The sequence below is a fragment of the Coenobita brevimanus genome, chromosome 58, assembly GCF_032717465.1.
Source record: "Coenobita brevimanus isolate Jiangsu-jjx chromosome 58, ASM3271746v2, whole genome shotgun sequence".
NCBI classification, from domain to species: domain Eukaryota; kingdom Metazoa; phylum Arthropoda; class Malacostraca; order Decapoda; family Coenobitidae; genus Coenobita; species Coenobita brevimanus.
The window spans coordinates 2,757,178-2,784,677 of NC_137011.1; the positions used below are offsets into that span (position 1 = coordinate 2,757,178).

The following is a 27,500-nucleotide window of genomic DNA, read 5'->3' on the forward strand; positions in this document are numbered from 1 at the left end:
GAAAGAGGGGGAAGAAGAGGAGAATAACAGAGAGGATAAGAGGAAGAAGAAAAGATGAGTGAGGAAAAGCCAGATAAGAGAAGACGGGCAAGTGAAGGAGAGGAAAGGTTACCAGTGAAGAGAAAAGAGAAAAAAAAGATAGGGGAAGAGAAGAGAAGAGGAAGGGGAAGGAAAAGCAAGAAGAAAAGAGGAGAGGAAATGGGGAACAGGAGAAGAAGAGAAAACGGGGCGAAGAGAAAACAAGGGAAGAGGGGGGGGGGGACTGTGGGAAACAAACTGGACAAATCATTGTTATTCCCAACATTCAATTACCACAAATTCCCCTCCTGCACCTCGCCAGAATACCCTCCCTGCCTCTACGTGGGTGCAGGTGGGTGCTGGAGGGGTGTATGTGGGTGGTGGAGGGATGTAGGTCGGTGGTGGAGTGGTGTAGGTCGGTGGTGGAGGGGTGTAGATGGGTGGTGGAGGGGTTAAGTGGCTGTGCAGACGAGGCGGAGAAAATCAAAAGTAAAAATGATAGGTGGAAGGAAGGGGGGAGGAAAAGGTTGAAACTGGAGTGGTGTAGCTGATTATAAGTGGGTGTAGGTGGGAGACAGTGGGGTGTAGGTGGGAGGTGCATGTGAAAATAAAATAAATCAAAGCAGTAAGGAAGGAAGGAGAGAAGGGTTAGATGTGAAGAGGGTGGAGGTAGGTGGGTGGAAGAAGAGTTTAGGTGGATGGTGGAGGATGTAGGTGGGGGGGTGGAAGAAGGGTGTAGGAGGGCGGAGGGGGATAAAGGTGAGATGTGGGTGGAGGTCGGTAGTGGGGTTGTGAGAAAGAAGGAGGAAAAGGGAGGGGAAGGGGAGGGGAGACGGTGGTGTGGTAGGTCCAGGGAATATGTAGTGTGGAGGGACGAGGAAAAAGAAAAATAGAGAGAAGGAAGGAATGAGGCAGAGAGGCATGGGTAGTGGAAAGGTGTAAGTGGGAGGCATAGTGGTGTACATGGAGGGATGCAGATGGGTAGTGGAGGGATGCAGGTGGCGAGGTGTAGTGGGTGCTGGAGAGGTGTACATGGAGTGGAGTAGGTGTTGTTTGAATGGGCAGAGGTGGAGATATGTAGTGGGTGATGGGGAGGTTCGATGGAAATGTGCAGTGGACGGTTGAGGGGTGTAGGTGGTGATGGAAGGTAGGTGGTATTGGAAAAACATCAATATACACGTGCCTTATAAATAAAATACAATTACACACATAAAAGGCAGATAAAGAAGCATGATTATTACAAACTTACCTGCAAGATTAAGAAGTATATATTTAACGTACAAATATACACAGACCCCACAGACTTAGAGTTCCAAAAAGAAGATTGTGACTTCACATAAACAAAGTGTGCTCGTTACAAAAATAATAATAGTAATACAGGATGAGAGAGAGAGAGAGAGAGAGAGAGAGAGAGAGAGAGAGAGAGAGAGAGAGAGAGAGAGAGAGAGAGAGAGAGAGAGAACTAACTTACCTGAGAGATCAAGTTCCGTGCGTGAGGGGACATGTTTAGGAGGCTGGCGTAGCAGGGATAGGGGTACGTGTCCTTCCTGGTCGTGGGCGTGGGAGAGCCGTACGTACGCCCATTCTGCGGGGTCACGGGCGGGCGGGTGGGGCGGGGGGTCAACCACTTCCACCTGCTGACCCCTCGTTACGACCAGGTCACCCGCCTGGCCCGCCCCTGCCCAGTCTTCCAGCACCCATGTGACCTCACCCCCACCCTGATAGGACAGAAACAGGAGTTATGTTAGGTCACTTACCTATCTATTTACATATCTATATAATTTGACAGATGGTTTCTATATAGAGACAGATGGATAGATATACACAAATAGACAGAGACAAATACTTTCTTGCTGGAAACTGCAATAGAATATCATCATCTGACAGTAGGAAGAACAAAAAAAAAAAAAAATAAGAAGAAGCACTAAGATAAGTGTTCCTTAACCCATGGCCCACTCTTCCACAAAATATTATGGAAATTCACTGAGAACTTTTGGCAATATTATACATAGGATCAGATTCCGGATCCGCCCAAAAATTTAATCAATTCTTTCTTGGACCATGGCCCACCCTTCCACCAAATATCTCTGAAAATCACTGAGAACTTCTGAAGATACCGTGTGGACAAACAGATTAACACAGGTGAATACACAGCCTCCTTCAACTTCGCTGGCGGAGGTCAAACAGCTTCATAATACCAAAGGGGTTAACACTGGCAATACTGTAGTTCCTTCACCTTCATTTGGCTCAGATTGTGGTTCCTTCGCAATTCATTTTCCTTACCTTTTGGGAAGAGAGTGACCATACAACAATAACTCCTCTCCACAGCACTTTTTCGTGACTATCATCGTACTGCAGTGCTGATCTACTTGTCCAACTCAGCACCCATGATGGAGAGAAGGCAATTTCTGGCCAAGTTAAAGCGAAAAGAGTTAAAGTGAGGGACTATAAAGTTTTTTTTCCCCTTTTATTTATTCACGGTAATTGTTGTTGTCTATTTTGTCAGTATCTATGTTTACTGTGTGCTAACAATACTCAATACATTTTTAACAGGGACAGCTGGGTTGTGGTGGTGGTGGTGGTGGTGGTGATGATGATTAACAGCTCAGATACGATGCAGATACCACTAAACCACTTCTGCTTAATATATCCCTCCAGCTGTCAGTGAGGACGGTGGGTACTAGAGCACAATGGGTGATGAACATAAAAACACAAATGCGCCAGGACACACGCCATTCTTAACCCCTTCAGTCCGACGATACATTAATAGTGCTCTTGGCGCTAGAAAAAGAGAGAGAGAGAGAGAGAGAGAGAGAGAGAGAGAGAGAGAGAGATGGGGGAAAGAAATATAAAGTGGGTGAGAGAAGAGAGGAGAAGGAGAGAGAATATCAGGTTACTATAATGCACTCTGGAGGAGGAGGAGGAGGAGGAGGAGGAGGAGGAGGAGGAGGAAGAGGAAGCAAAAATAAAATGTCAAGGAAAATGAGCGGAAGAAAATAAGACTGACAGTATGATAGATAGACAGGTAGACAGATAGATAGATAGGTAGGTAGACAGAGATAGATAGATAGATAGATTGATAGACATATGGATAGATGTACTGATATCGACACAAAGATAAAGATAAATTGCGAGATGAAGGGATGGGTATACGAATATGAATAAATCAATGTCTTGTGTGTTGTAGGGACGGCTCAATCTGCGGGTGTGGGCGTGGGTGCGGCAGTAGGGGTGGGAAATAATTAGATGACGCAGGATTGACACTAATAATGCTGCCTGAGCCGTCCCCGTAACACACGAGGTAAAATAGGAGATATAGGGGTGAAGGGGTTTGAGAGAGAGAGAGAGAGAGAGAGAGAGAGAGAGAGAGAGAGAGAGAGAGAGAGAGAGAGAGAGAGGGCAAAGGTGAACAGACAGGAAGAGATGTGGGAGGGTGGGAAAAGAGAAAGAGAGAAGAGAAAAAGAGAGAAAATGAAGAACACTAAAAAGAGAGAAGGAAAGATACATATAAATGGGAAAAAATCAATGAAGGAAAGAAGGAAAATTAGGCGAAGGAAAGATGAGGAAGAGGAAGGAAAATGAAGAGGAGGAAAAGGGAAAGAAGAGAGGAGAAAGGAAGTGAAGGAGGAAGAAAAAGAGGAAAGGAAATGAGGAAAAAAGAGGAAAGAGAGGAGGAGTGGAAGGAGGAGAATGGGAAAGAGAGGTATGAATCACAATAATGAGAGAGAGAGAGAGAGAGACATACACACACACACACACACACACACACACACATACACACACCAATATTAATTAAACGCTTACATCCAATCCAGTGTTACCTCAAGCAAAATCTAGGAACCCGAGGCTAAATAGATACAGATAGATAAATAGATAGACTTGACTGAGAATGGTAGATAGATAGACACACTGATAGAATACTGGCATATTCACAGACGGAGATAGATGGATAAATGGATGGACGATTGAGAAAGGTAAATATAGATTGAGAAAGGTAAAACTGATGAGTTAATACTGATAGATTCACACACGGATAGATACAGAAGACAGATAAATAGACAGAATGCTAACTTAAGGTAGACAGAAAGACAAACAGACAGACTGATGAGACTGACAGGTGACTGGTAAAACCAATAAAAGGTCATTGTCAGCGAGGTAGGAGTGAGGCCATTTATATCCGAAAGCACTGAAATGTGGCCTTACACCCCGAGGATGCCTAGAGTATATTGATGGCTGTCTACCTACCAAGTTTACACCCCGAGGATGCCTGAGTATATTGATGGCTGTCTACCCACCAAGTTTACACCCCGAGGATGCCTACAGTATACTGATGGCTGTCTACCTACCAAGTTTACACCCCGAGGATGCCTGAGTATATTGATGGCTGTCTACCCACCAAGTTTACACCCCGAGGATGCCTACAGTATATTGATGGCTGTCTACCCACCAAGTTTACACCCCGAGGATGCCTACAGTATATTGATGGCTGTCTACCCACCAAGTTTACACCCCGAGGATGCCTGAGTATATTGATGGCTGTCTACCCACCAAGTTTACACCCCGAGGATGCCTAGAGTATATTGATGGCTGTCTACCCACCAAGTTTACACCCCGAGGATGCCTACAGTATATTGATGGCTGTCTACCTACCAAGTTTACACCCCGAGGATGCCTACAGTATACTGATGGCTGTCTACCTACCAAGTTTACACCCCAAGGATGCCTACAGTATACTGATGGCTGTCTAGCTACCAAGTTTACACCCCAAGGATGCCTACAGTATACTGATGGCTGTCTAGCTACCAAGTTTACACCCCAAGGATGCCTACAGTATACTGATGGCTGTCTACCCACCAAGTTTACACCCCGAGGATGCCTGAGTATATTGATGGCTGTCTACCCACCAAGTTTCCTGCCTTTACAACAAACTGTCTGGCCTGTGGCCCTCTTTTGAAGATTTTCGACACGCTGCACGCGGCGCTTGTCACGTGCCACGTGCACCACCGGGGTGTGATGAAACCTGTCAATAACTAATCTTAAAGAATTGGGCATCACATGGTGCAAACCACGCAGTGATCGGCCCTGTGGCTGCTGAGATATAAGCTTCTCAAAAGCGTTACGGACGGGCCGGGTTGAGCCGCTCGTATGTGAGAAAATGCCACTACTTGACGAGACACTCGCGAGGGCTTCGCCCTCGATCGTGAAAACAGACTGAAGATATAGTTAATTAACATAAATAAAAGCTTATAGATGCACGTAGACTGCGAGACAGGTAGACAGACATACAGATGACAGATATGGATAGATAAAATGACAGGTAAACAAATACATATATAGCAGACAGATACAGACTGAGACAAATTTATACACAGGTAAATGCAGTGATTGATAGAATAACAAAAACAGATGCGTAATTAATCAGACAGACCGCTAAGAAAGACAGGCGAACAGACAAAGATGGATAAATAGACAGACACGAGGACAGACGGCGACAGACTGGCATACAAACTGAGAGAGAGAGAGAGAGAGAGAGAGAGAGAGAGAGAGAGACAGACAGACAGACAGACAGACAGAGACAGACAGATAGACAGATATTGGTAAGTAGGTAGGTAGACTGACAGACAATACAATATGGATACACAGGGATGCAGTTAGACAGAAAGCTAGGATGGATAGACAGAAGCTCACTCACTCCACGGTGCCCTAATGAAACCATGTGGACAAAATCAATAGTGTTGACTTTTACCTTAGTTTCAGATAAGGTGATGAAGAGGATTATGGGGTGAGGTGGGGTGTGGTGGGGTGTGAATGGGGAGTGGTGAGGGTCTGAGAGGGTGTGGTGGGATGTAGTGGGGTGTGGAGGGGTGTGAGTGGGGTGTGGAGGGGTGTGAGTGGGGTGTGGAGGGGTGTGAGTGGGGTGTGAAGGGGTGTGAATTGGGTGTGGAGGGATGTGGGGGAGTGTGATGGGGTGTGATGTGGTGTGATGGGATTGGCAGGGCTGTGGAGAGGTGAAAGGAGAGTGTGGGGGGATGTGGAGGGGTGTAATGGGTGTTTGAGACTGTGTGGTGGGGTTGGTAGGGGTGTGGAGGGGTATGAAAGGACGCGATGGGGTGTAAGGGGAGTGTGATGGGATGCGAGAAGGGTGGGGTAGGATGGAGTTTGTTAGTGGTAGGGAAGGGCATTGAAAGGTAGGACAAGACATGGCTAGGGAGGATAACACAGTACACAACATGACAGGCAGGGCAAGGCAGGGCAGGGCAAGAAAAGACAGGGCACGGTATGGAGGGGAGGGGAGGGGGTGGCAGGAGAGGGGAGAGGTGGGCAGGGCAGGGCAGGGCAGGGCAGGGCAGGGCAGGGCAGGACGAGGCAGGGCAAGGCGAGGGAAGATTTCAGCTTTAAAACCAACACTACTTCACTCTGTCAAAAGTTTGCACTCCGTCGGTCACCTAGCTCCCTCCCCTCCCCTACCCCAACCTCTCTTCCCCTCCTCCCTCCCTCTCTCCCTCCACCTCCTCCCTCTCCCCCGTTCTCCCTCCTCCCTTCCTCTACCCTTCCAAACCCCTCACTCCCTCTCCCACCTCCCCCATCCCTCTCCTCCTCCCTTAACCCCATTCGGTTCACCCCTTTTCCTCCTTCCCCTCCCTCTCTGGTCCTTCCCTCTCCCTCCCTCCGATTCTCTCCTCCCTCTTCCTCTGGTTTCCTCCTTCTTCTTCCCTTTTCCTCCTTCCCTCCCTTTCCCTCCGATTCTCTCCTCCCTCTTCCTCTGGTCTCCTCCTCCTTCTACCCCCTTTTTCTCTCTCTCCCCTTCCCCCGGAACTCCCTCCTTTGCAGTCCTCTTACTCTCCCCTCCTTTCTCCCTCCATCCCACTTTCCCTTCTCTTCCTCCCCATCCTTTCGCCCCCCCAGGCTCTTTTCTCCACTTTCCACTTCCCTATTCACCCCTCCAGCCTTCTCCTCTCCTCTCCCTCCCTCCCTCCCGAATCTCCCATCCCTCTCATCCCTTCAGGCTCTTTCTTACACTTTCCTCTCTCCCCACTCCCTCCTCACCCCTCCCCACCCCTCCCTCTCTTCCTCTCTTGCTCCTTCATCACTTCTCCTTGCTTTCATCTCCTTTCTCTCTTTGTTGTCTCTTCCTCCTTCCATTCCTCTTCTTTACTCCACTCTTCCTCCACATCGTACCCTCCCTCTTTTTTCCTCTCTTCCTGACGCACCCCTCCATCCAATTTCCTCTCACTTCTTTCCTCCACCTCTCTCTCTCTTTCTCTCTCTCTCTACATATATGTATACCCTACAGCCTTTCCCGTCCAACCCTCCGTCTAATTTTCCCTCTCCTCCCTCCCTCCTTCCAATTTCCTCTTTTTCCTCCCTACCTCCCCCCTCCCACGCTCCGTCCATCTACCTTCTCTCTTGCCTCCATCAAACCTCCCTCCTCTCTCCAATCTTCTCTTTTCCCTCCATAAGCCCCTCTCCCTCTCTCCCTTAGAATTTCCACTCAGACATATCACTCACGGCAATACCTCTACCTGTCTCTCTCCCCCTCCCTCCCTGCCTCCCTTCACCCTCAATTCTCCCTTCCATATCGACCTCTCCTCCTCCCCTCCCTTCTTCCATTTTCTCTCAGTCTTCTTCCTTTCCATCTTATCCTATCCATCTGTTTTCCATCATCTATCCACTCTTCTCCCATTTCTTTTTTCCAAACCATTTCTCACCCTCTTCCTTCTCCTTTTCCTATCGTTCACTCTTTCAACTTTCCCATTTCCCTTTTCCTTCCTTCTCTATGTCCACGTAAAACAATACCTTCATTTTCTCTCCTTCTCTCTTCTCTTTCATCTCTCCTTTTCTCTTTTCTTCCATTTTTCCTTCCTCCCTTTACCCTCAACCCCCTATTCATTTCGACTCTGCTTCTTCCTCTCCTTTTCCTCCTCATCTTCCTTTACTTCTCTTCTCATCTACCTGCCTTTCTGTTTCTTCCTCATCTCCCTTTCCTTTCCCTTTCTTTATTCGGTCTACTTTCTTCCCCCCCCCTCTCTCTCTCTCTCCCTCTCTCTCTCTCCAATAATCCCTTTTCATTTCCTTACTTCATCTTCTTTCCCTATTCCTTGAGTTGCACTATCATCTTAGTTCCTTTCCCATCCTCTTTATTTCTCTTACCTCTACCTTTTCCCTCCCTCCTTCCCACCCTCCCTCCCTCCCTCCTTCCCTCCATCTTCCCTTCCTTCAGTTACCTATCATCTCCTCCCTTTTCCCCTTCTTCTTTTTCTTCACCTTCTACATCTCCTTCTCTCCCTTCTTCCTGTATTCTTATTTCTATTCTCCCTTCTTCCTTCTTCTACTCTTCTCCCTTCCTCTAATTGCCTTCCATACACTCCCTTCCCTTCCCCTCCCTCTCCCTTTACCAACCTCTCAGTATCTAAGTCTTTATCAGATTTCTTCCCTTTCCCCTTCCAAACGCATTTCATTCCTTATTTTCTTATTTTAATTACATGTCTCTCTCTCTCTCTCTCTCTCTCTCTCTCTCTCTCTCTCTCTCTCTCTCTCTCTCTCTCTCTCTCCAAATATTAGACAGCTCTTCAATTTAGCCTCAATCTCTCTCTCCCATTCAACACAGCTTTCTCTCTCTCTCTCTCTCTCTCTCTCTCTCTCTCTCAACTCATCCCCATGGCTACAACTCTCTCCCCCACCCCCCATAAAATATTCCATCCCATCTACCACCCACGCCTCCTCCCCTCACCCTCTGAGTTAGGCTGAGCTGGGGTGGGTAAGGTAAGGTAAGGTAAGGTAAGGCAAGGTGAGTTAAGGTAAGGTAAGGTAAGGTAAGGTAGGGCAAAGCAAAGCAAGGCAAGGCAATGCAAGGTAAGGTAAGATAAGGCAAGATAAGGTAAGGTGAGGTGAGGTGAGGTGAGGTGAGGTGAGGTAAGGTAAGGTAAGGTAAGGTAAGGTAAGGTAAGGAATGGAAAGGTAAGGTAAGTAAGGTAAGGTATGGTGAGGCGAGGTGAGGTGAGGTAAGATAATGCAAGGTAAGGTAAGGTAAGGTTGGGAAAGGAAAGGAAAGGAAAGGTAAGATAAGGAAAGGAAAGGAAAGGAAAGGTAAGATAAGGAAAAGAAAGGAAAAGAAAGGCAAGATAAGGTAAGGCGGGGTAAGGAAAAGTAAGGTAAGGTAATTTTTTCCAGAGTTAAAATAACCAGCGTACAGTACCGTACTAAAGGAAACCAAAACAATAAATCTGCCTCTATTTTTTTTTAAAGTTCGCCAAGGCCCTTCCAAGAACAGAGCGCTTCTTCGTGACTAGCATCATATCCTAGCGTTAATGTACTGTCACAACTCAACATTCAAGATGGAGGGATGGCAATTTTAGACCAAGTTAGAGAAGAAAAAAAAAAAAAAAACGACGCAAACCAAAACAATGTCAGAGTCGTAAGCTTTCCAATAATACAGTAACGATGCTTATCAACAGTGACGCGCAGAACAACAGTGAAATCCAAACCTGCTGGCGACAACAGGTATCATTACGAGTCTGAACAAAGCGTAGCAACTGTGAAAAAATAAATAAATAAATCTGGGTACGCTGGGTTGGGATGAGACTGACTGGGCTGGGTTGGGTTGGGTTGGGTTGGGTTGGGTTAAGTTAGGTTAAATGAGGTGAGGTGAGGATAGGCGGAGTTAGGTATGGTAAATCTAGTACACTGAGGGCTAGGTTCGACAGGGTTAGTTTAGGTTTGGCTGGGTTAGGTTCAGTTAGGTCTGGGTTGGCTGGGCTGGATTAGGATATGTTAGGTTAAGCTAGGTTAGGGGGGGTGGATCCGCAAATGTCAGATAAGGTTCAAGAGGGAATACATGTTCCTTCTAGAGGATAAGATCTGGGAATGGGGGGAAAGTTGGACCTGCCATGAAAACAAGAAGTGTATGAAGGTGTGAGTAGGCTTAGGAGTGAAGGCTGGTGAGGGCTGATGAGGGCTAGGGCAGGGCAGGGCAGGACAGGACAGATGATAGTATGGTAGGACAGGACATGACAGAGTATGATGGGCAGGAAGAGACAGGACAAAGTAGAGCAGGGAGAGACAGGACAGGGCAAGGCAGGACAGGTGAAAGAGGGTAGGTGAGGGTTCAACAGGTTACTCCCCCTGAAGGGCTCACTAACAAAGTTTTAATTGGCTTTGAGGGAGCGATGAACCGGGTGGCACGAGGGTCCACACTGCTACACCACACCACGCCACACCACCACACCTCAGTACCGCACCATGCCACACCACCACAGTACCTTACCACGCCACACCACCACACCTAACCACACCACGCCACAACATACCGCACCACAGTATCAAGTCACACAACACACCACACCGCTCTACATCGCACCAGAGCACAGCCTCACACCACACCACACCACATATCATACAGCAGCACCACGCCACACCACAATGCATCTCACCACACCACAACACAATGCTACACCACAACACCACGGCACCACGACACACCACACCACACTACAAAACACACTGTATGACGCCACGCCACACCAAACCAGAACCACACTACACCACACAAGACCGTAACTCTGCCCAACATCACATCCTTTCATGCCTCACTATATTACACCTCACAACCACACCACGCTACACATTTCCACACCACCACAGCATGAGAAGCAATGAAGTAGGGGGAACAGAGGGTTGACAATACCACACCACACTTTACCACACCACCACAGAACACGATCACACAACACCGTCAGAGAACAGACAGAACCATACCATGACACTACAACGAAACCCTTATCAAAACACAATTCCACAACCTCTCTCTCTCTCTCTCTCTAACCTTCATACTCCCTCATCACTATTTTCTCCAACGCTTCCTCCTTTTCCCTCTCCTTCCTTCACCCTTCCTTCCTTCCTTCGTTCTTTCCTTATCTCTCACAACCTCATTTCCTGTCAAGTCCTCTTCCTCTCTCCTTTCCTCCCTCCCTCCCTCTCCTTTCCACTCTCCCTCCCTCTCTCGCTTCTTTCTTCCTGCATTTTCCTCTCCCTCCTTCCTTCCCTTCTTCACTTCTTTCCTCCCTCCCTCCCACCTCCCCTCCACTCTTCATTTTCCTCTCCCTCTTTCCTTCCCTCCCTCCTTCTTCCCTCCTTCATTCCTTTCTTCCCTCCCACCTCCCCTCCATCCTTGCATTTCCTCTCCCTCTTTCCCTCCCTCCCTCCCTATCTCTCACAACCTCATTTCCTTTCGAGCGACCGAAAAAAAAGTTAAACGAAAAGAAAACGAACTAAAACTCTAAAAGGTTTATTCCCTAGAAGATAAATTACCTTCATTAAGCTGAAGAAAAAAATGAAAATAGGCAACTGAGAGAGAGAGAGAGAGAGAGAGAGAGAGAGAGAGAGAGAGAGAGAGAGAGAGAGAGAACTGAAGGTGGGCAAGGTCGACTACCAATGGATAAAATTTCAGACACAGATTTTTATAGATAGACAGACAGACAGACAGATAGATAGACAGACAGATAGATAGACAGACAGATAGATAGACAGACAGATAGATAGATAGATAGACAGACAGACAGATAAGGGCAAAACAAATACTAATAAATACCCATATACAAACGTCTATCTATCTACCTATTGCCAGACGCCTCAATCCCGTTTGGGGTGGCCACAAACAAATCGCCTCCAAGTCGCCCTGTCCCCCGCCATTTCACTGCCCTGCTCCCAACTCACACCCCCCTCTCTCATATACAAACGCACCATACATAAAAATCACTAAAAATACAAGGAGACTAACAAACAAGAAAGAGAGGTACAGGAAATAAATACATATGATAAGTATAGGTTGATATATAGAGGTGAATTGCTGTAAGAGTATGCTGGGGAAGATAGATAATTGATAGATACATAGCCTGAATGATAGATAGATAGATGGAAGGATAGATAGATAGATAGATAGACTGATATAAAACTAGATAGGTAAGCTTGATCAACAGAAATAGATAGACATGTACTGAGATTCATAATAGATAAATGGACAGATAGACAGATGGATAGACAGACAGACAGACAGGTAGACAGATAGATAGACAGAGATAGGCAGACTGACAGACAGGCACAGATATATATAGATACAATGATGGAGATATGTAGATAGATGGACAGAAAGATTGCTGGCTAGATAGATAAATAGATAGAAAGATAGACATATAGACAAACAGACAGACAGATAGATAGATAGATAGATTGAGACCGAAAAACAAAACATTAGAACGCTGTTTGTCGGAGCGAAAACGGAAGGAGGAGGAGGAGGAGGAGGAGGAGAAGGAGGAAGAGGAGGACACAAAAGAGTATGTAAAGTGAGAAGGAGAAAAGATGCGTGAGAGAGAGAGAGAGAGAGAGAGAGAGAGAGAGAGAGAGAGAGAGAGAGAGAGAGAGAGAGAGAGAGAGATTAAGGAGGTAAGGAGAAAAAGAGAGTGAGGTATGAGAGTCGTTTGGCTGCAGCAGGAAAAGAGGAAGGAAGGAAGGAAGGAGGGAAGGAAGGAAAGAAAGAAGGAAGGATAGATGGATGGATGGATGGATGGATGGATGAATGGATGGATGGATGGATGGATGGACGGGATGGATGGAAGGAAGAATGGAAGGAAAGGAGGGAAAGTAATGAAGAAGGAGGGAAGGATGGAAATGAGGGAGGGTAATAAGGAAGGAAGGAAGAAAGGAAGGAAGGATGGAAGGAAGGAAGGAGCGAAAGGAGGATGAAGATGGATGGATGGAGGGAGGGAAGGAAGGGGAGAGAGAGAGAGAGAGAGAGAGAGAGAGAGAGAGGAGGGAAGGAAGCAAAAAGAGCCAGGTAAGAAAGCGGGAATAATTATGGATCAAAGGAGGAAGAACCGGATGAAAATAAGGATGTAATAAGGGAAGGAAGGAAGGGAGGAAGGGACAGAAGGGAGGAAGGAGTGATGGAAGGATGGGGCGGAGGGGGAGAAGGAAGGAAGGAGAGAAGGAAGAAAGGTGAGGTGGGAGGGGATGGAGGGAGTGAAGGAAAGAAGGAAGGAAGGAAGGTGAGGTGGGAGAAGGATGGAGGGAGAGAAGGAAGGAAAGGCAGAAGGAAGAAAGGTGAGGAGGGAGGAAAGGAAGGATAGGAGGAGGGAAGGAAGGAAGAACTGAAGGAAGGGACGGAGGAAGATACGAAAGGATGGGAGGAGCGAAGGAAGGAAGAACTGAAGAAAGGATGGGACGGAGGAAGAGAAGGAAGGAAGGAAGGGAAAGAGGGAGAGGAAGGAAAGAGGAAAGGAGCAGAGACAGAGGAGGAAATAATGGAGGAAAAAAGTGAGGTGAGGGGAGGGAGGAGGAAGAAAACAGGAAGGAATCATGAGAAGGGAGGCGGAAAAGAAGGAAGGAGGTAGGCAAGACGAGAAGGAAAAAAACTGACCGAAGAAGGAATAGGAATAAGGAAGGAAAATGAAGGTGAGAGAGGAGGAGAGAGAGAGAGGAAGAATGGAGGAAGGAAGAGGCGGTAGCAATGCAGACGAAGACAGAAAAAATGAGAGGGAAAAAAAGATAGGAAGGAAGGAGGAGGAGGAGGAGGAGGAGGAGGAGGAGGGGGAGGAGGAGGGGGAGGGGGAGGAGGAGGAGGAGGAGGAGGAGGAGGAGGAGGAGGAGGAGGAATGAAAAAGAAGTATATAAGGAAGGAAAGAATGATAATAGCGAAGAAAATAGGAAATGAAAGCCAATGGAAAGGAACCTAAGAGCACAGGGAAAAAATCAGGGAGGAAATGAGAGAGAGAGAGAGAGAGAGAGAGAGAGAGAGAGAGAGAGAGAGAGAGAGAGACGAGGGAAAATATTGGAAGGTACGAACTGAGAAATAAGAGATGGAGAGAATGGGCAAAGAAGGAGAGGGGGGGGATGGGGGAAGAGGGGGAGGAAGAGGCGAGGAGGGGTGCCGGGGGAGGGGAGGAGTGGGGGGATGCAAAAGAGGAGGGGAGATTGAAGGAGGAAGAAAGAAGGAAGCGGAGAGAGGAGAGAGGGAAGGAAGAGAGGTGTGGGAGATGGAAGAGGGAGAAAAGAGAGTATGAGAGAGGAGAGGGAAAGAGAAAGGGATCAAAGACGAATTGGAGGAAAGAAAGAAAAAAAGGGGGAGGGGGAGGAGAGAAGGTGAATGCGTGAATGGAGGAAGGAAGAGAGAGGGGGAAGGAAGGAAAGAGAAAGAGAGAGGGAGAGAGACAAGAGAGAGAGGAGGGAGGTGAGAGACGCGAGAGAAGGAAAGGATGATGAAGAAGGAGAGGTAACAAAAAATAAAGGAGAAAAGGGGAAAGGAGGAGGAGGAGGGGGGGGGAGACACAATCCTTCAATTCAAACAATTTTTTCTGTTTCATTTCACTGAGCTTCGTATCATCATCACCATCATCATCATCATCATCATCATCATCATCATCATCATCACCATCATCATCATCATCACCATCATCATCATCATCATCATCATCATCATCACCATCATCATCACCATCATCATCATCATCATCATCACCATCATCATCATCATCACCATCATCATCACCATCATCATCATCATCATCATCATCATCATCATCACCATCATCATCATCATCATCATCATCATCATCATCACCATCATCATCACCATCATCATCATCATCATCAGCCTGATAGTAATGATCCTTTGCCCCTTCAATATGACTTTTACTTTATTCTTACTAGTACAAGACGATTTACTTAAAGGAAAGTTTCTCGAAGTGTAGTAGTAGTAGTAGTAGTAGTAGTAGCAGTAGTTGTAGCAGTAGTTGTAATAGTAGTAGTAGTGGGTAGTAGTAGTAATATTTGTGGTTGTGGTGGTGGTGGTGGTGGCAGTAGTAGTAGTAGTGGCAGTAGTGATGGTGCCCCTCTCCAGCATGAATAGGTAGGGTAAGACGATTGATATAGAAAGAAAACACTCGAAAGAACCACAAAAATAAAATGAGAGGATAATTCTAAGTTGATATGGTACTCTTGTGTGTCTTGCTTATTTGTGTTATGTTGGGTACTCTTTGGCAGTATCCCCTTGAGAGAGAGAGAGAGAGAGAGAGAGAGAGAGAGAGAGAGAGAGAGAGAGAGAGAGAGAGAGAGAGGAACCATTAAGAAGAGTGAGCACCAACCGAGAAAACAGCAGACATTTGCAGGAGGGGGTGAGGGAGGGGGAGCGGAGGGATGGGGAGGGGGAAGAATGGGTGGGGTGAGACAGGGAAAGGGGGAGGATGGGTAAGGGAGAGAGGGGGAGGGGGAAGAATGGGTGGGGTGAGACAGGGGAAGGGGGAGGATGGGTAAGGGAGAGAGGGGGAGGGGGGAAAATGGGTGGGGTGAGACAGGGGGAGAGGAGGGATCGGTAGGGGAGAGAGGGGGAGGGGTAAGAATGGGTGGGGTGAGACAGGGGGAGGGGAAGGAAGAATAGGGGAGAGGGAGAGGGGGAAAAATGGGTGGGGGGAGAGAGGAAGAGGGAGAAAAATGGGTGGGGGGAGAGAGGGAGGGGGGAAAAATGGGTGGGGTGAAGGAGGGGGAGGGGAAGGATGGGTAGGGGAGAGAGGGGGAGGGGTAAGAATGGGTGGGGTGAGACAGGGGCAGGGGGAAGGATGGACAGGGGGAGACGACTGGGAGGGGAGGGGAGGGGATGAGTGGGAGTGAAGGGGAAGAGGAGAAGGAGGAAGAGGGGGGGAAAGAAGAGGGAAGGAAGAGAAGGGGAGGTGGTGACGAATTAAGGGAGAGTGGAAAGGGGGATGGAAATGGTAAAGGGAGACAGGGGTTGTTCTGACTGGGGGGAAGGGTGTAGGGGGGAAAGGCAGGGGTGGGGAGTATAGGGGGAGGGAGGGTAGGTAGTATGGTATGGCTAGGTATAAGGGGTAGAGGGGAGAACAGGGGGAGGGGAGGGGAGGAGAGGGTAGGGGTACGGTGAGGCAAGGGGAGGGAGTAAAACGTTAAGGTAAGGAGAAAGGGAAAGACAGGAGAAGGGAGGGAAAGGGTGAAAAATGAGGGAAAGGGAGATAAAAGAGAGAAAGAGAAGGGAAAGGGAGAGAAAAGGTTACAAAGGAGGGGAGAAGGGAAACAGAAAAGACTGAAAGGGAGAGAACGGAAGGAAAGGGAGATGAAGAACGGAAAGGGAGAGAAAGAAGGGAAATGGGGAAAGAAGGGAAAGGGAGAAACAAGAGGGAGAGGGGAGAGAAAGAAGGGGAAGGGAGAGAAAGGAGGGAGAAGAGAGAGAAAGAAGGGAGAAGGGGGAGCAAGAGGGGAATAGGGAGAGGACGGAATGAAGGGGAGAGAAAGGATCAATGAGGAGAAAAAGGAGAAACAGAGAGAAAAAGGAGAGATGGGGAGAGAAAGGAGGGATGGGGAGAGGAAGGAGGGATGGGGAGAGAAAGGAGGGATGGGGAGAGAAAGGAGGGATGGGGAGAGAAAGGAGAAATGGGGTGAGGAAGGAGGGAAAACGGGGAGATAATCTGGGCTGACTGAATGATGGAGGGGGAGAGTAAGGTGGGGTGAAATGGTTGGGGGAGGAAGTGGAACCTAACATGTTTTGAAGAGTAAGGTGGGGAGGAAGATGGGACGGAGCACTGTGGGGAGTGGGAGGGGGAATGGAGTGTGTGGGGGAGAGAATGGAGTCGGGTGTGCGGGGAGGGGAAGAATGGAATGAGTGTGGGGAGACTGAGAATGGAGGGACGTGCGTGAAGAGTAAGGTGGGGAGGAAGATGGGACGGAGCACTGTGGGGTGTGGGAGGGGGAATGGAGTGTGTGGGGGAGAGAATGGAGTCGGGTGTGCAGGGAGGGGAAGAATGGAATGAGTGTGGGGAGACTGAGAATGGAGGGACGTGCGTGAAGAGTAAGGTGGGGAGGAAGATGGGACGGAGCACTGTGGGGTGTGGGAGGGGGAATGGAGTGTGTGGGGGAGAGAATGGAGTCGGGTGTGCGGGGAGGGGAAGAATGGAATGAGTGTGGGGAGACTGAGAATGGAGGGACGTGCAGGAAGGTGTGAATGGAGTGGAGTGTGGTGGGGGAGCATGGAGTGGGGTGCAGGGAGGTGGGAATGGAATGGGGTGTGGTGGAGGAGAATGGAGTGAGAAATGAGGAGGTGAGAATGGAATGGGGTGTAAGGAGGTGAAAATGGAATGGGGTGTGGGAGGGGGGAATGAAGTGGCGTGTGGGAGAGGAGAATAGAGTGGGGTGTGGGAGGGGGGGAATGGAGTAGGGTGTAGGCGAGAATGGAGTGGGGTGTGGGAAGGGGGAGGGCTGAATGGTGTGGGGTGGGGGATGGGGGGAAGAACGATGAGGGGGGAGGGGAGCAGAATGACGTGGAGTGGGGATGGGGGGAGGAGGGTGGGTGGAGGGTTATGGATGGAAGGTAAAACGCTTTGCTGATGGGGGTGGGGGTGGAGGGAGGAGGGGGGAGCAAAATTACGACAGAGGGGAGGTGGGTAGGGGGGGGTTACAGAAGCGTGGGAGCGGTAAAACGTTTTCCTGGGGGAGGGGGAGGGGAGGGGGCTGTGAGTTGTGAAGGGGGGAGGGGACAACTGGGTCAGGGTGGGGTGGGAGGGAGGGGGAAGGGGGAGGGAGGGAGGGAATTTAAGCAGGGGTGAGGACGATAAAACGTTTTCTGAGAGAGAGAGAGAGAGAGAGAGAGAGAGAGAGAGAGAGAGAGAGAGAGAGAGAGGTTAAGAAGCTAGGTGAAATAAGCACAGAGGAGATGAGACGAGAGAAGTGACTAGCGATGAGGGGAGAAGAGGTAAAGTAAGCAGAGAGGAAACGTAAGAAGAAGAGATGAGGAGAGATGAAGTAAGGAAGTGAGGTGAAGTAAATACATAAAAGAGCAGACGTGAGGAGAGGAGAAATGAAGACGGACGAGGAGAGGAGAGGTAAGGAAGTGAGGTGAAGTGAAATGAGGCGAGGCATGACACACAACAATACAAACCCCCACAATGTCATCCTGCCTGACTCTTTAACCTTTTGTATCAGACGGGTTATTTAAGAAGGAAGAAAAAAGTAATTAAAAAGATATAAAAGGATTTACTGACAATGCCATCATCAACTACAACACACAAGAGGGCAACTCTCTCTCTCTCTCTCTCTCTCTCTCTCTCATAAACCATCGCCCACCCTCATCACAATCCTAACCTATTTCTCTCCCCCATCCCTCTTTTACTGCTTTTCAATCTCGTCTCTCTCTCTCTCTCTCTCTCTCTCTCTCTCTCTCTCTCTCTCTCTCTCTCTCTCACACACACACACACACACACACACTGCTCTTCACCTCTCCCTCATAAATATCAATAACATGTAATACTCTTCAACCCCACACCAACCTCCCCACCTTCCCTCACAACCTCACTACACCCCCTCACAACCTCACTTCACTCCATCATCTCACTTCTAAACCTCCTCTATGGCTTACCTCACAACCCCACTAGCATCCACTACCTCCACAACCTCACACCAACCCCTCACAACCCTACCTCACAACTTCACCATATTCACTTACTAACCCCACCTCAAACCTCAACATCATACTGCCTCATGACCTACTAGCCTACAACATCACCCCCTCACAACCTCAACTTCATATCAAAACCTCACTACTTCAGAATTCACCCCACCTCGCAACCCACCATTTCCTCTCGCTATTAACCTCACATCACCACTTCATAACCTCACCACCACCTCACATCACCAATCCACACCCTTACCACCAACCTCAATCACCACCTCACAACCTCACCATTTCACAACCCACCATACCTTCACCACCACCCCACATCACCATTCCACAACCTCACCACCACCCTCGCAACATCACAGCCTCACCACTTCACCACCCACCATACCCTCACCATTCACCCCACACCACCACTTCATAACATCACCACCAACCTCTATCACCACCTCATAATCTCATCATTTCATAACCCATCATACCTTCACTACCACCCAACATCACCATTCCACAACCTCACCACCACCCTCATAACATCACAGCCTCACCACTTCACAACCCACCATACCTTCATCACCACCCCACATCATCACTCCACAACCTCACCACCAACCTCTATCACCATCTCACAACCTCACCACACCTCACACCCGACCATACCTTCGCCACTACCCCACATCACCACTTCATAACCTCACCACCAACCTCTATCACCACCTAACAACCTCACCACACTTCACACGCGACCATACCCTCACCATTAACCCCAAACCACCACTTCATAACCTCACCACCATCCCACATCACCACTCCACAACCTCACCACCACCTCCTAACCTCACAACCCCAACACAAATTGAATGGAGGCAAAAACTAGCGAGCAGGAACCATCATCTTCAGGTATCAGTTCTCACCTGAGCACTTCATTTCCTGCCTCACCCTCCCTCCCCTGCCTGCCTCACTGCCTATCTCCTACTGCCTCACCTGTCACACTCCTGCCTTTCTACCTACATCACTTCTGCCTCACCTATCTTACTGCCTATATGACCCCTGCCTCACCCCTCCACTGCCTGCCTCACTGCCTCACCTGTCACACTCCTGCCTCTCTCCCTTTATTACTTCTGCCTCACCTATCTTACTACTCATATTACCCCTGTCTCACCCTCCCTAACCTGCCTGTCTCAATGTCCATCTCCTACTGCCTCACCTGTCAAACTCCTGCCTCTCTGCCTAAATCATCTCTACCTCACCTAGCTTACTACCTAATAAGACCCCTGTCTCACTCACCTATCTCCTAATGCCTCACCTGTCACACACCTGCCTCACCTGTCTCACTGCCTACACCACCTGCCTCAGTGCCAAGGGGTTAAGGACGATGTGCAAGAAAATCTCACTCCACATCCCACCCCGTATCACATTCCTGCCTCTTCACCTGCCCACCTGCCTGCCTTCTGTCTAATCGTCCATATTAACCTTTCCCGTTGTGATGTCAGGACTGTTTAATTAATCAGTCACTCATTCCTCACCTCCCACGCCTGATCGTTTTCTCGTCGGTGTCGGAAGTTCCCTGACACCTTTTCCTAAGCGATTTACTCTCCTTATCACACTCTCCTGTCCTATTCTGTGAAAGTCCTGCTCTTTCTCACCTCCCATTCCTACATCGGCTCGTATTCTCGTCGGTTAAGCTCCCTAACACCTATTTCTAAGCGATTTATTTTGCTTATCTCAACTTCCTGTCCTATACGAAGCTCCCTAACACCTATTCCTAAGAGACTGATTTTGCTTTTCACACCTCCCTGTCCTATTCGAGGCTACCTAACACCTATTCGTAAGCGATTTATTTTGCTTATCACACCCTACTGTCCTAGTCCGTGTTATATAAATCCTTCAAACATCGCCAGACTCTGCATACATAACATACACGAGGATATTAACCAGCCGTATCCAAAAATAAATCGCTAAGGAAGAGGTGCTAGGGAGCTTCCTTAACCGGTGAAAATACGGACCATACATTTTCCTTATTATGCGTATTATATTTCATTTTTCTCTTTTATGTTATTTACACTAAATTAAGAAGATGTAACTAAGAAAATAAGTCGCTAAGGAAGAGAAGTTACGGAATCAAACACTAGAAATGCGGTCTTTACTTGCCTAATCTCCGTCCTCTCTCTCTCTCTCTCTCTCTCATTTTTCAATGTCACTAACCCCCATTTCTCTCTTTACTACCACCTCTCTCTCTCTCTCTCTCTCTCTCTCTCCTGCCTAACTTCCACCTCATCTCCCGTTATCGCTTTACGACCTTGCACCTTTCATTTCTTATCGTCCCTGCCTCACCCCTGCCTCTCCCTTGCCTCACCTCTGCCTCTCTCTTGCCCCACCCTTGCCTTTCTCTTGCCTCACCCCTGCCTCTCCCTTGCCTCACCTCTGCCTCTCTCTTGCCCCACCCTTGCCTTTCTCTTGCCTCATCCCTGCCTGTCTCTCTTGTTTCATCCTTGCCTCTCACCTGCCTCATTCTTGCCTCATCCCAGCCTCTCTCTTGCCTCAACCTTGCTTCACTCCTCTCTCCCTCCCCTTGCCCCATTCCTTCCTTACCTACGCCCCCAACCATCTCCATCCTGCCTCACCTCTCCTCCCTCTCTTGCCTGACTCTTGCTTCATCTTACCTCGTCTCTTCCTCCTTCTTGACTCCTTCTGCCTGTCCCTCGCTTCACGCATTTTTCAACTTTCCTCTCTCTTGCCTCACCCTTGCCTCACCTCTGCCTGTTTCCTGCCTACCTCATATAACAGTACCATTTGACGACCGTAAACACAACATAATTTTCCGCACTGCTCCTGCCTACCTCCTGCCTCAACCTGCCTACCTCCTGCCTCAACCTGCCCACCTCCTGCCTCAACCTTCCTACCTCCTGCCTCAACCTGCCTACCTCCTGCCTCAACATGCATACCTTCTGTCTTGCCCTGTCTACCTCTTGCCTCACCCTTCCTACCTCCTGCCTTACCCTTATAGCTCCTGCCTTACCTCTGCTTCCTATGCCGCTTACCTCTGCCTCACTGTTATTCATCTGCCTTACTTATACCTGCCAATCTCCTGCCTACCTTGCCTGCCTCACTTGCCCCTTCCTAAACCCCTGCCTACCTCATCTACCTCCCTTACCAATGCCTACCTCACTTGCCTCCGTCTGCCTCACTCACCCCTGCATCCCTTCCCCTGCCTCCCTTATCAGCTGCCCAAAGTCTGCCTACATTACCTTCTAATATCTTACTTTCTTCTGATTTCTTCCTTCTGCCTCTCCAAACCTGTCTCCCCATCTGCCTCACACCAAGCCTGCCTCCCCATCTACCTCACTCCTAGCCTGCCTCCCCATCTGCCTCACTCCTAGCCTGCCTCCACATCTACCTCACTCTTGTCTGCCTCTCCGTGTCAATCTTGTCTGCCTCCCTCTCTGCCTTCCACACTCTCTGCCTCACTCCTTCCTACCTCCCCCTGCCTTAGCGTCCATCTCACTTTCTGCCACACTGCCTGCCTACCTTATTTCTTCCTTTACTGCCTCACTTCCCGCCACTGCCTTAAATGCCTTTCCCGCCTCCTTCCTCCCTACCACCCACCACATTAACTCACCACCCCCTCACTGCCGCACCACCGCCACACTATCTCACCACACCTACACTGCCTCACCACCCCACACTGCCTCACCACCCCACACTATCTCACCACCCCCATACTACCTCACCACACCCACACTGCCTCACAACCCCCACACCTCACCACCCCCTCACTTCACCACCCCCACACTACCTCACCACCCCCACACTAACTCAGCACCCACCACACCACCTCACCACACCCACACTACCGCACCACCCCCACACCTTGCCTCACCTCCTGCCTCACCATTGTACTACCTGCCACACCACATCCCACTGCCTAATCATCTGCCTCACCCACCTCATTCCACGGCTGCCTACCTGCCTGTCCTGCCTGCCTGTCTCCCCTCACTCTGCCTTCCCTCATCCATTCATGACCTGCCTCACTGCTGTCCTGCTTCAGTGCATGACTCCCACGCGACTCTCTCTCTCTCTCTCTCTCTCTCTCTCTCTCTCTCTCTCTCTCGCAACCTTAACCCCTTCAGTACAATGCCTTTTTATTCTTGTTAGAACAAAAAAACGATTTTATTCAGAATCTGGGATACATATAGAGGGTACTGGGCCACACACGCGCACACACACACACACACACACACACACACACGAAGTCCACCCACTCATAAGACAGTACAAAGGATCTGTGTGTGTGTGTGTGTGTGTGTGTGTGTGTGTGACGCCAGTGTACATCACGTTTCCAGGGTGATGCTCGTGGGAGGATGCTCTCTCTCTCTCTCTCTCTCTCTCTCTCTCATCCTTATCTGAATTCTCTCCCCAAGTCATAGTTCTCTCTCTCTCTCTCTCTCTCTACCATTTAGACTTTCAATTCCGAACGTCTCAAAAGTTATAATAAGCTGTCTCTTTTAATGAATAATTTTACGCACGAGATTTGCATTGTAAGGAGACAAAAAACTCAAATAGGGGGTGAAAATTGAGAAAGAGAGAGAGAGAGAGAGAGAGAGAGAGAGAACAGTACAGATCCTCGCCTGTAATGACACACTCTCTCTCTTTCTCTCTCTCTCTCTCTCTCTCTCTCTCTCTCTCTCTCTCTTGTTATGGGTGTGGATGAGTGTCGTTTGACGTCATTTTCCTCTCTCTCTCTCTCTCTCTCTCTCTCTCTCTCAATGATGATAATGATGACGATGATAAGAACATTATCAACAACAACAAGAACAAATAAATAATAATAATAATAATAATAATAATAATAATAAAATAATAATAATAATAATGTTTCATCTCAGCAAAAATACACATCCTCAACCCCTTTCCTACCATACGTCTAAATTTATATATATTTTCTTTTAATTTCTTCTCGTCGGGAAAGGCAGCTCCCTAACACCTCTTCCTTAGCGACTTATTTTCCAAACTACTCCTTAGTATCCCCTAGTTTTCTTCTGTCTTTTTAAATATCGACATAGACTGCAAGAATAACACACGAATAAAAAATAAATCGGTAAGGAAGAGGTGTTAGTAGGCTTCATAACAATACGAAAATACCGTCCAGTATCACAGGGGATGATATTCTACTACGGTTAGGAAGCTTGCTAACACCTCTTCCTTACCGATTTATTCCCTGTTGTTGTTCTCCGTTACTATATTTTTGTGTTATATTCATGCAATCTATGTTTATATGGAAAAGACGTAAGAGGCAAACCACGTATAATTAATAAGGAGTTTGGAAAATAAATCGATAAGGAAGAGGTGTTTGGGAACCTCTTATAGACACCTCCATCCTAATTCCAGTTCATCCTATCCTCTCTCTCTCTCTCTCTCTCTCTCTCTCTTTTTATTTTTTGTGGTCCCCCCACTATTATCACAAGACCTCTTTCAAAAGCCTCTCAAAACAATGAATAAAAAAATGTGCATGTAACAAAAACTATACTCTTTTTACTCTAACTTGGCCCAAATTTTCGTCCTTCTATGGCTTATTCCACGTAACCCAGTGGCGGGAAAGGACAATACTGTGACCCTATGTCCTTTCCACAGCACTTCTTCGTGACTAGCATTATATTCTACTGTGAATCTATTGTTAAAGGGGTTAAATTTTGTGTCTACCTCTGGATATAATAGAGTTAAGTAGATGCAACATGACTGTATTTCCTTCACGTATTTTAACAGAGGAAAAATGATAATACTGCAACTCAATTTTCTTCCCGTTGCAGCACTTCTTCGTGACTAGCATCGTATTCTAGTATTAATCTCATGTTACACCCCAACATTTGAGATGGTGCGGTGGCAGTTTTAGGCCAAGTTAGAGTTAAAAAGATTATAGATTTAGGAAAGACACATCATCATCATCATCATCATCATCATCATCATCATCATCATCATCATCCGGACTTCTTTTCCCACCATAGGGCAGGGTGAGGAGTAGCAACGTCCAGACAGCCCAAATTTGCCCAATCCAGTGGGTCACGCTTCCATTCACTCACCACTCAAGCCTCCGAAATCCTGGCTCATGCTTCCATTCACTCACCATTCAAGCCCCCGGAATCCTGGCTCTATCTGGTACGCACACAATCAACCAGTTCCCCACAGTTTTTCCTTTCATTCTTGCCACCGCTAGACGATTTTATTCAGCTTAAAATAACTCCTTAATATACATCTCCAACCCCTTTCAGTTCAGTTCATTTATTTACCTTTGCTTATTTACCTCTATTATTCAACTAACAAATTTCGTCCTAAACTCCACAAGAGCCTCCAATTACCTGATTCTATTGTTACCTATCATCAGTTCATTTAATAACAGATGTGGTTAACAGTACCTTCCATAAATATAAGGCTATTTGTTTACCTCTATTACTGACGTCTAAAATTAGCTCTGAATTTAATAACACCCTCTAATTACCTGATTCTATTGTTACTTCTCATCAGTTCATTTAATAACGGATGTGGTTAATAGTATCTTCCATAAATATAAGACTTTCTTATCTACATTATCGACGTTCAAATTTTCGCCCCAAATAACAGCCTCCATTTACCTGTTCCTATTGTTACCTACCTTCATAATTAAAGATGTGGCTAGGGGTATCTTCCACAAGGCTATTCTTTTTAAACTCTATTCCTGAAGTCCAAATTTTAGCCTTAAATTTAACAACAGCCTCCAATTATCAGATTCTATTGTTTACCTGTCCCCAGTTCCGGCTATACCCTCGTTAATTAGAGGGAAACACAGGTGAGATTTCCACGTAATTGCAAGACTTTTTTCTTTTCTTTCTTTGTACAATTTAAACTCCCTTGCATCCGGGTGACTTGTTTTCCTGTGCCCTTTTCACCTTAACTTGGCTCAGATGTATTTATTTATTTATTTATTCATTCATTTATTGTCTTTTTGAAGCTGATTTCACGAAGTCCAGAGGCAGAATAAGATAATACTACGGCTCTGCATAACTTCCATGGCCCTTCTTCGTGACTAGGACCATATTCTCGTGGTAATCAACGCTAATCTATCGCCACAACTAAGTAATCAAGACGGAGATGGCTGCACTTCTTCGTGACTATCACCATATCCTCGTGTCAAAGAGAAACGCGAGGAAAAAAAAGAAAAAGAGTAAAGAACTGAACAGAGAAACCCCCCCCCCTCTCTCTCTCTCTCTCTGCCAACCCATTACCAAGATTACAGTAAATACAGTACTTTTGATCATGTACACATTATCTCATGCATACACGTACACTGATGAATCTTACATCCACCTACACCCGCTAACACTCACCTATACCCCCCATTAACACCCACTCACACCCACTAATACCCACCTACACTTACACCCACCTACACCCACTGACACCCACCTACACCCACTAACACCCACCTATACCCATTAACACCCACCTACACCCATTGACACACACCTACACCCACTAACACTCACCTATACCCATTACCACCCACCTATACCCATTACCACCCACCTATACCCATTAACACCCATCTACACCCAGACACTCACCTACATCCACTGACACACACCTACACCCACTGACACCCACTGACACCCACCTACACCCACTAACCCCAAACGAAGAGAGGAAAAACAGAGAGGAGAATGGAGAACTGGAAAAGAGAAACAAACACATGGAACACTACAATGAAACACGAGATGACAGGAAAAGATCAGAATTGGAAAAACAAGAGGAAAGCAAAAGAAAAAGAGAGAGACGCTAGGAAGAAAACAAGAGGAAAGAAAAAAGGAAAAAAGTTCGAAGAGGAGGAAGAGGAGGAGGAGGAGGAGAATAACAGGAGGATGAAAAGAGGGAAGAGAGATAAAAAGAGCAAAAGAAGAGCAAAAAGAGTGAAGTGAGTGGAAGTCAGTACTCAAAAACCACCTACAACTATACTCCTTCCTCTTTAACTTGGCCCAAATTTTCGTCCATTTGCGGCTGACTTCACGTAGCTCAATGGCAGAGTAAGATTTTTTTTTTTTAATAACAGAAAAGAGGAAGGAAAAACAGATGAATAAAAAAAATAAGATAATGCTACGGCTCTAGATACGTCCTTTCCATAGCACTTCCACGTGACCACCATCATATTCCAGTTCTCTTGCTACAACCCTGCATTCAAGGTGGAGAGATGGTAATATCAGGCCAGGTTAAGGTGAAAGGAGTATATCAGCAGTACCTTCACTAAAACTCATCAGCATCCACCTACTTACACCCAACTACACTCACCTACACCTATCCACTCAATTAAAGTTGCAAATACTCATCCAGTCACCCAAATACGTCTAGCTACTTCCACCTACACCCCTCTACACTTACCTAACCTAAACCACACCTACGTATATTCTCCTAAGCAAATCTACACTCACTTGAACACATATATATTCATCTTAAATTCATGAACACTCACTTAATTACACTTCTACACCCACCTACTTTCGCGTTCACTCATCTGTCTACAACCCCTTACACCCAATTCATTTCAAAGAAACTAATCTACACACACAATACACTATCGAATCCATCCACACCGACCTCTTAATCACTTAGCTACACTCACCTAATCTTGCCTACAGCCACCTCTACCCATATAAACTTACCTACACCTACCTACACACACTTACACTCATCCACACATTCCAAAACTCATCGAAATCCACATACACTCAGCTAAATCCACTAAACTCACCCACTTACATCCATTTATATTTTCAAATACTCACCTCTACACCACCAACCCACCTGCAAAGTGCCAAAGCAAATCTGGACTCTCTCTCTCTCTCTCTCTCTCTTAGATGCCTTCCTTCCTCCCTGCCTTCATTTCCTTTCCTTTTCTCAACTTATAACCTTCCCTCCTTCCTCCCACTTTCCAAGACGCAAACAGACCGTCACACATTCATATGTAAATCGTACACACACACACACACACACACACACACACACACACACA

The 27,500-nt window shown here is 47.4% G+C and overlaps 1 protein-coding gene across 1 annotated transcript in view; it reads right to left on the reverse strand.

Annotated features, from left to right (window-relative positions):
* trio (trio Rho guanine nucleotide exchange factor) overlaps window positions 1-27,500 on the reverse strand; it is a 409,269-nt gene that overhangs the window by 265,618 nt on the left and 116,151 nt on the right. Inside the window, exon 25 of the mRNA XM_080274536.1 lies at window positions 1,490-1,736. Within this exon, the coding sequence (XP_080130662.1) occupies window positions 1,490-1,736 (247 nt within the window). The remainder of the gene's footprint in view (window positions 1-1,489; window positions 1,737-27,500) is intronic.